The sequence below is a fragment of the Neopsephotus bourkii genome, unplaced genomic scaffold (assembly GCF_033783945.1).
Source record: "Neopsephotus bourkii isolate Nb327-2 ecotype Australia unplaced genomic scaffold, CSIRO-AGI_Nbou_v1 NB_126, whole genome shotgun sequence".
Lineage (NCBI taxonomy): Eukaryota > Metazoa > Chordata > Aves > Psittaciformes > Psittacidae > Neopsephotus > Neopsephotus bourkii.
In genome coordinates, this window is record NW_026900643.1 from 1,334,538 (window position 1) to 1,344,069 (window position 9,532).

Sequence of the window (9,532 nt, forward strand, 5' to 3'; positions counted from 1 at the left end):
AATTACCCTGTGTGACTAACTTCATTCTTCTCTAAGCCCATTAGTTCCAGAGATCTCATTAGGCAAGCAGAGACTTACTTGCCTCATCCCCTATGGCCTTCATCATACAACATTTGATGCTTATAAAAACTGTAATGAGGAAATGTTGTGCTGGGTAATACCTCATGCAAAACAGATGGCACAACATCACTGTTCAGATCCGTCTCTGCGTTATCTAGAACAACGTAACTAATGATGCTGTAGTCTTTCAATCTAAATAGTTTAACTGGTAATATTTTATTTAAGCTAGTTCTAAAAAAAAGGAGAAATAAGGATATCCATAACAAAATCCAATAACAAATCAGAGCTGCTAGTTAAAGAATTCATTAGCTTACAACAACACATACCGCCACAACAGAGTTTCTCCTGAGCCTAGTAAGACGTTTCAATTGGAAGTGGAATAGTTTTGAAGTTCTTTTCAAACCCCAAAAGAAAAGCTTCATTCTAACTACTCAGGCAATTTAAAAAGTTCACAATTTTGAGCTTTCATCCCAAAAGAAAAATCTCCATGCAGGCTGAGAAATTTAGCTCATTTGACACTGAATCACTATTGCATTTCAAGTTGAGGTTTTTTGGATGGGCCAAACATGAACAAGTACCAGGAGTTTAGAAACAGATGGAGATTTTGTTTGGTCTTTTCTTTCTTCTTTCTTTATTGTGATGGCCACTTTTGTGACATAAATAATAACAACACTTGCAAAGTGCCAGAGCTTCTCTCCAATTGATGTGGGTTTTGCTTTACCTCTTAATTAAAACTTGCCACAACAGTCTCCCACTTAGCATCATACAGATTCTTTCAAAATCAGTGTTTACAGAGATTTATGAGATCAACACTGTGTGTGCTGAATTAAAGAACAGAAAAGCAAATGAATGTACTTCTGCAGTAGAAATCAATAATACTGAAAATAAAAAGGTCTCTTTTGCCACCAAATCACTGTAATGGGTGTAGCTAACAATGTGAAATACAAGAAATTTACCGTCTCCTTCCTCTCTTCCTTCAGGCACTAGTGATATATGCAGTACACACCTTGGCAATCATTTTACGCTCTTGAGAGTAAAAAAGCTTACACTACCCAGTAAATGAAATAAAATTCAATGGCATCAAGAAACAGCTAATTGTAGCAAAAATAAACATATACATGTATTAGCTGTCTTTGTTCTGCAACAGCTAGTTTTTTCCAGTATCTGTAGATTTAACTTGGTGCTGAGCCTGGTTAAATAAAAAAATTGAATAAATGACTGCATGTTTATTAGAAAAGTATTAATGGCAGTGCAGGGAACTTGAAAAAGGGCTGAGGGTAAAACTGTCTTCTAACACGGGGATGGAGGTGACCTGGGTGAAGTACAGCCCTTCCTTACTGCCCTGAGATGGCAGGATAGCACTGGAGCTGGCTGTGTCTGTGGATAACTTGAAGGGAAAAGGGGCTTTGGTTTACTCCCGCCTAGACTTATTTATTCAAAGATTCAAACCTCTACAGCATCTAACTGACTCTCCCTGACCTCATGGAAGAAGAATACTGGTGCAAGTTTTTTTCCTGAAGAGTTCTTCAATCCCTGTCTGAGAAAATAATTAAGAAAGAAAGCTCTTTTGGAAAGGTCTCTGGTGTATTTCATGGGTAGCATTATGGGAAGTAAATGAGGTGGCACTCCATTCAGTAATTGCACCAGCTCTGGGCAATGAGTTAGTTTGCAATTGCTACTGCATCTGTAAAGGGGCATAATAAGGGACAAAACCTCACAGCTAATTGCTGAGGTAGGTTCTCCAAGATACAGGTTAATTTGGTTAGTCACAGATAACAGATTGACAAGAAGTAACATTCAACTCGAAACTGCTGTGAATGCGACCAGAATAACAGATAGCCTGCAGCATTTTATTAAGCAGCAGGTAGTTTCTTACTGCTTTCTCAGCTATTCTTTTAAAACTGACCTTTTACATGGTTTTCTATTAGTAATTCTTTTGAACATAAGAATTAGAATATGGTCTAATTCTATAAGCTTCTACTCACAGAGGTAGCCGTTAATGCCACTGAATCAAGGGATATGATTTCTAAAGCATGATTATAGAAGATGGGACCTGGACCCATATATTCCCAGACAAGAACCATAGTGCCCAGGCAGGGGCAGCTGGTGGAGGACCATCAGGTTCCTGTTTCTTGAATTCAAAGTGCTATCCTGAAGAAATCTTGCACATTTTTTTCTATCTAAACTAGAGATTACGATACCTGTTAGATGAATGTATATTTGCCAAATGCCTTAAGATCCTCTGATGAAATTCAACTTGTGGTTAAAAGGATCACACTCTATGCTGTGGTTTTGCCTACTCTGACTTGCAGACCTGCTGGTGGTTTTATCCCAACACCACCCTGGTCCAAACAGGTCTGTTTCCATCTGCACACCAATCTGTGTTCCCAAAACTGCTTCATGGATGTGCCCAGTTTGGCAGGGAAAAGGTTTGTTTTCAAATGCAGCAAACCAGTAAACGATAGGTTACAGAGGACTTCACCAGTAAAGGGAGCTGCTCATGCATTTCATCCTATCAAAACTCAGGGATACTTTATTACTAAGGGTGTAACCTGCTCATACTGACATTCATGGCTTTTGAAGGTTGCTTGAAGTTCAAGGTCCTTTTGAAGTTTTCTCAGAACAGTTAGGCAAAGGCACAGAGAAGATGAATGAATTCACTTTAAGTTTAAGTAGTCGAATATGCAATGAATGGTAAAAAGCAGAGCCACTTTCCAGAAAATGAAAGCATTCACCACACCACCACCTTATTACCTATGCAGAGCTGTAGCTAAGTTGTCTGCTAAGATGAACTTTGCCTCCTTATTTCCATCCTCACAGGGACGTCTCAACTTGTAATCATTAATGAACTACCCCTGTAATGGAAGGGTGACTGTACACCCTGGATATAGTTCAAGCTGCTTTGGGAAACCAGAAGTTACTGAAAATGTCAAGCAGATATCATAAAGCAGCAGCTGATGGCAATTTGGACCTCTTGAAAGAAGCAACTAGGAAAGACCTTAATACTTCAGATGAGGATGGGATGACGCCTACCATTCTGGCAGCATACCATGGATATCTAGAAGCTCTGGAAGTCATATGCCGGAGGGGGTAAGTCATCAGTCTCCATTGCTTAAAGCTTGTGGTTCAAAAGTGTAATGTGTGTCATGTTTCTAATGCCTGATGATCTCAGACCTAAAAGGCTGAAAATCACAGTAGTTTCCTTCAAAGCATTGCCAAGAAGTGTTTCCCTTAATTTGCAATGCCTTAGCTCCAGAACCTGCAAGCAGATCTGTACATTCAGTCGTTGAAACTGCATTGGCATCAGCAGAACCATCTCATATATGGAGCCTGCAGGGAGTGGTTGGTAGGAGCAGGGACCTGGGATCTTGCTTTGCTGTAATGGAGGAGAAGCTGGGCAACAACCTTTGATGGTAATGTATCTTTGAAATGGGCTCCATACGGAAGTGCATTGTTTGAAACATTTTTAACAAGAAATCTCTCCCATTTGCTTCCAAAGAGCAGTTGATAGACCCCTGTGAAGATTTAATGCTTTCCAGAGGCCAGTCACAACTAATAGTTTTGAGACAGTAACACCTAAAATTCTTATTTCTTTGCTTTTTACAGCATTAGCAACTACCACAATGCTAAAAATGATTATACTGTTTCAGAAGCTGGGGTAGGATCCTTGTCAAACAAAACAAAACAAATAAAAAGAAGAAAGGGAAGGAAGGTTTTCTACAGGTTTATTTTGTAATAATAATATTTCTGTTCGGTATCATTTAAATGTACTGCATACTTAAAATTCATAATTGACAAGGTAATTACCTCCCACCCCTCCATACTCTCTTGCTTGGAGCCTACCTTTTAAGCTGTGATTCTGTAGTAAGATCTAATGAAAGAAAACATGCTCTTGTGTAGAGAGACAGTTAATAAAATGCTACTTCACTGAGATGAAGATTAAGTAGACCTGTATTTTCAATCCTAAAAGAATGGATAAAAAAATCTAAATAACTACTCAGATGTATCTCAGTTTTATTAAAAATAAGAATTGAAAATATGGAATAAATTTTTTTTTTCATAGATTTGCTTTATGGCTCATTGAGCTCAGGTGTGGCTATAATAACATAATAAAACAGACCTTTGGACTGAATGGTTATTGCTTTGTCCTCAGGAGAAGCAAAAAATAGATTGACAGTTTTTCAACTCATATAATTAAGGCAGCTTCACAGAGATATCTAGAGTTGATAAAGGTTTGTTCCTGACCACCTCGAAGACAGACAGCTAAGGAATAATTAACAAAGTACTTTTCACTGTCAAAATTAGAGTGAGAAATACGTCTTCTACCACATGAGCTGATAGGAGTCACAGTGGACAACACAAAGATCAGGATTTCTATGTCATTGTTATTTAATGTATTTCTAGCTCTTTTTCTTGCTAGAAGACAGCTTGGGACAGCATTGCTCTCAAAATGTTCAAACACACACATTCACCTCTATTTTAATCCAAGATTTCCTGACACAATCCGCAAGCTGTGCCTGTCAGAGGTATGGGTGCAGCCTCACTGGTTTTCCTGAGAGAACCTGAGATTTGGAAGATGTTCAGTCTGTTCTGCAGTCAACATTTTCCTGAGAGAAAGTATTTTATTATTTTTAACAAATTCATCCTATCCTTGAAGAGGTTTCCTGACAAAGGCACTGGGGTACAGGATGGTTTTCTTTAGGGTGGTTGCAGATTTTAGGACTCTGAAGCTTGCAACATATTCAGCCCTTGGATGATTTAGCAATACTAACAATAACCCCTTTCATCTTGAAATAGTTTATCTTCCCAGGCATCAAGAGATATTTTCTCTGCTTGCTTTGCAGGTACATGAATAAAGACAAGACCAAGTAGCAGATCTGTTCTCTTTTGTGTGAGCCTCTTTCTTGGGAAAGCAGGGAAAATATGAGAACCCAAAGTAAATGTCAAATCTTACCCAAAGTCACACTGAGCTGGGAACAGACACTCCAGTTTGACAATTGTCTGAGACTCAAAGGCTGGAAGCATCTATGGGAAAGACAGACCACAAAAAGCTATGGAGAGACCTGAGGGAGAAGGGATGGCCCAGCACTCCCAAGTCTCAGGATAACACAGCCTGTTTGCTAATGTGGGAATTAAGGAATCTGGCATGCTTGCCGCAGCCAGGCAGTTCCAGAGGGCAGAGCTACAGAAGCAGAACCATGAACACATGGTTCCCACATGTCTAAGTGGGGAAACTTTGATCCACAGCTGCCACCTCCCTGTAGAAATGCCTGCGCTCCCACAGCCTGGCATGCTGGGGCTTCCTATTGTTTCTTGATGTGGGCAGCTCTGTGTCTCAGCTCTGCAGGGACACCTGACCTCTCTTGCCTGTGGCATTTCAGGCTGAAGGATGTTTTCAGATTTGGCCCTTGACAAATACATTAGTGTTTTTCTTCAGAGATACTCAAAGGCAGAGATCAGTGCCTGAAGGAGATGTGATAGCATGTACAATTTTGCTCATAGTTCGGCTTCCGTGGATCGAATCTCCAAGACATCTTTGAACTCCCCAAAGTAGAAATTCTCCTTGTAAATTGACCCCTGTCTCTGAAGTTATTGAAAGTTTTGGGCTGCTGTGGCTGCCTTGATCATTGGTCACACGACGGCTCAAGCTTTGTTCTGAACTTTGCTAATGTTGATTATGCCGAATACATATCAAAAGATTCAAGCCAATTTTTGTCTGCAGGCAGCAGCTGAGTGCAAAGTCAGTGCAAGAGTTAAAAATAAAGCAATATTTCTCACTGGCTCTAAATTTAATTGAAAAGATGTGGTATTTTATTTTCAAATGAGCTTTTGCTTTTCAAATGCCATGAGCAAAAAGCAGCTTAAGGAGAATAAAAGAATTGAAGAAAAACAACAGCATCTATCTGAGCTTAATATAATAGCAATGGAGACAAATGTGTAATCAGGGCTTTACTCCTAACCATTTACCTATTACCTACCAAAAAAGTTACTCCATGGGCTCATTACATATGTACCACTGTGGCCAGTGAATAATCCTCCTAATATTGTTCCTCCATTTGATATGCAGAAGGATAGTGTCACTAAAAAGTCTTTAAAATATTCCATACAAAATCTATTGAAACTGTCTTGCCATTAATTCCAGCAAGTGTAAGTAGAAGCCTGAGCCCATTTTGAGCTGTCAGCAGCAAAGCAGTCAGAGCTGCAGAGGCAGGAATTGGAGCTTATGCCACACATGCAGCTAAACTCAGTGCTTGCGTTAAGTAGGTGCAGCGTGGTTCTAGAGGATGGAGCTAAGCTGACTCATTTTCATTGGGCTGTAGTACTCATAGCAAAGCAAAGCTAAATGTTTAGTATCTGTTCAATCCCCCTGTAGTGCTATGCTTGGGTACATCCAGCTCACTCTGTGCTGTTTTCCTCCTCAGAGGCGATCCGGACAAATGTGACATCTGGGGGAACACACCTCTCCACCATGCTGCTTGCAATGGTCACATCTCTTGTGTTTCTTTTTTGATCAACTTTGGTGCCAATATCTTTGCTCTGGACAATGATCTCCGCACCCCCCTGGAGGCAGCTGCCAGCAGAGACCACAAACAATGTGTCCAAATCCTGGACAAAGCAGCCACCGAGCAGAACATGCTGAATCCAAAGAAGGTCTCCAAGCTCAAAGCACAGGCCCAGAGGAATGTGGAGAAACAAATCAAGGAATGTGAGAAGCGCCAAGAGAAACACCAGCATGAAATGAACAGGAATTATATGAAAGAAAAGGTTGGCACAGTAAACTCTTCCAGAGGGACATACTCCAGAGTAAAGTTGCCCAGTCTCTTTACTTCAACTACAACAAATTCTTTCTCCAAAAATCTGAAAGATACCTTCAAACTGAAGGCAAAAAAGATAGATGACAACACAAGAAGCCAGGAAAGCAACGCACAAGAGAATGGTACAGGTAGGAGAACGGTGATGCATTTGTTTGATGAGAAAGAAGAGGATGAATTACTGAATGAGCTTGGAGAGAAAAGCTTTTCTGATAATGACAGTCAGCTCTCCATTTTTAAGCGGCCGGGTCTTGGCAAGATTGTGTTTGGAAGGAATTTGGCTGCAGATGTAAATCCTGGAACTGTATCTTCTGAAAAAGAAGATACAAGCTTTAAAATGTCCAGTGAGCTCTTTCAGTTTGAAAATGCTGAAAACAGCAGGGAAGATGATGTTGAAAATGGTGCTGATATCCCTTGGTATGAGGAAGAAGTCACTTGGGATGATGAGGAAGCAGAGAACACACCCCTTGAGGTATTTCTGGCATCACAGATGCTGGATGAGTTTCTTCCTGTCTTCATGAGGGAAAAAATTGATTTAGATGCCCTGATGCTATGTTCTGATGAGGATCTACAGAGCATTCAGATGGAACTTGGGCCAAGAAAGAAAGTTCTGAATGCTGTGAATAAAAGAAAACAGGCACTCAAGACCCCTGGAAAGACTGTAGACACCTGCTTATAAACTAAGATATCTGCTGCTGTAGCCTGCACCCTGACTAATTATCTTTTCCTCTTTCCAAAGAGCATGCAATTCTTTTCAGAAGTCTGCTAAAGCAAAAGGCAGAAAAGTTACCAATTGCTTTAGGAAGTACAGCAAGGACAAAGATTTTTCTCTCTGGACAGATGGCTGTGATAAACAGGATATTAATTCAAGCATAATCTGACAAAAAGAAAGAATGTGAAGATAAAACCCTAAAAGCTACAGATTCAAAGCTTTTTCTCCCGGAACTGTTTATGGGGATTGGATTCCTTTTGGTCTGAATAACATAAAACATTAGTGAAGGACAGGCACACTACATTCCTTATTAAAGTCCTTCCTTCCTTCTCCAAAACCACAATGCAAAGAACATTCTCAAAGCTGGAGAGCTTTGAGTTTTCTCCATTCACTTCTGTTCGATTCTTACAAACTGCTCTTACTAGTAGTGATGATATGTTAGAAATAGGATCTGAATCTTGTTTATTGACTCAAATAACATCTGAATTAATGTAAATAAGACCGATTTACAGCAAATTTCATGTTCTTGTCAGTGACATGTTTTGCTATTGTATTGATTCTAATCTAAAAACACATGAAACATCTTGCCAAGAGATGTTCAGTCAGAGCTGTATATTCTTGTCTCTTCTTAGACTGGGTCCAGCTGCCAGTACCCATCATGTCCTAAATGGTCTCAAGACTGCAATACTTTTAACTACAAGAAGCTGAGGTTTTATTTTCAATATTTTTGATCTGTTTTGGTGTATCCTCAGCTTGGTTCCCATAGGGTGCATTTTTCATGTAAAGTCCCAGAAAACAAGATTCTTATCAAACAGCATTTTCTGTTGGATGTTGCCAGCCTTAGCCTGAAAGCTGCATGTAACTGGGTACACATTCACTCAGCTCATGAAAAGAGAAAGAAAATGAGACTGTGCTTCTATCCTTTGCAGTCTAACTGGAGGCATTCACAGCAGGGTCCCCTTTATCTCTCTCAGGCCTAATGCCTTGGAAAACCAGCGCTATTTGATATGAATTAATAATTCATATTGAGTTTTGTGAATCCAATAAGATGTTTGCAGCAGCCATGCTATGGCTGAGATCACAGATTTTAGATGCACATTCATTAGCAGGACATTTCTCTTTAAATCTCTTTATACAGCTTTCTATAGTCAGTGACGATCTTTTCCTTAGGAAGTACTGCATTTGTGGACATGAATTCTAGTTAATGATCTATTTTTTCAAGAGTCCTTTTTTCCACATCTTCTTGTTACTTGATTTATATATTATAATTCATTTGCTTGGCTAGACTTTATACCACCTTCTCTCCTCCTTGGATTCCTGTACTTCAGCAGCTTGGTATTTTCTTCTGTTAAGCAGTCACATCACAGTCCTGTTCTGTGCAACCTTAAATAATTGCTGTGCTCAGTGCAGTAACTAAACAAGACAGCACACCCCCACGCTCTGTGTTATTAACCTGCTGTGTTGTTCTCCTTTTGGCTAAGAAACTCCCAAATGTTTAACAAAGCAAGAAGGAACTGATGAATCTTACATATTTGAAGGCATTCAATGAGTGGATTTTGAAGGGTCGAATCCTACCATTCTCAGCCACATGACTGATGTAAAAAAGCAAGGCAGTCTACCACTCCTAACATACATGGTTGAGACTAGGTCTATATTGCTGCAATGACTTCTTACTAGTGCAGAGGTGAGCAAATTTTAAATAACTGGGTTAGATCTATTTATGCAGGAAACACTTTCAAAAAAGCTTGCTAACCACACAAGCGCCTGTTACTGAGGGCAGCCAAATGTAGACGAGAGAAGGCACCTGGAGTAATTAGACCTTGGGGGGGAGTGGGGGCGGCAAGGAATCAGGCCCCAAGTATTTCTAAAATGCACCAAAAATCTGCCTCCTTGCATACTCTGCAAATCTACCCCCTGCTGCCCCTATGTATGTACAGTAACTGCATGG

General features: G+C 39.9%; 1 protein-coding gene across 1 annotated transcript; it reads left to right on the top strand.

Annotated features, from left to right (window-relative positions):
- Positions 1-2,841: 2,841 nt before the first annotated feature.
- Positions 2,842-8,187, top strand: ANKS4B (ankyrin repeat and sterile alpha motif domain containing 4B). Its single transcript, XM_061367263.1, has 2 exons — positions 2,842-3,150; positions 6,483-8,187. The coding sequence occupies exons 1-2, from the start codon at positions 2,987-2,989 to the stop codon at positions 7,549-7,551; spliced, it is 1,233 nt and encodes a 410-aa protein (XP_061223247.1). The 5' UTR covers positions 2,842-2,986; the 3' UTR covers positions 7,552-8,187.
- The last annotated feature ends 1,345 nt before the right edge of the window (positions 8,188-9,532 follow it).

Bases quoted from the DNA above. Each gene is read 5' to 3' on its own strand.
- ANKS4B (XM_061367263.1), top strand. From the start codon at position 2,987: ATGTCAAGCAGATATCATAAAGCAGCAGCTGATGGCAATTTGGACCTC. The intron at 3,151-6,482 runs GTAAGTCATCAG...TTTCCTCCTCAG, and splicing joins GAAGTCATATGCCGGAGGGG to AGGCGATCCGGACAAATGTG.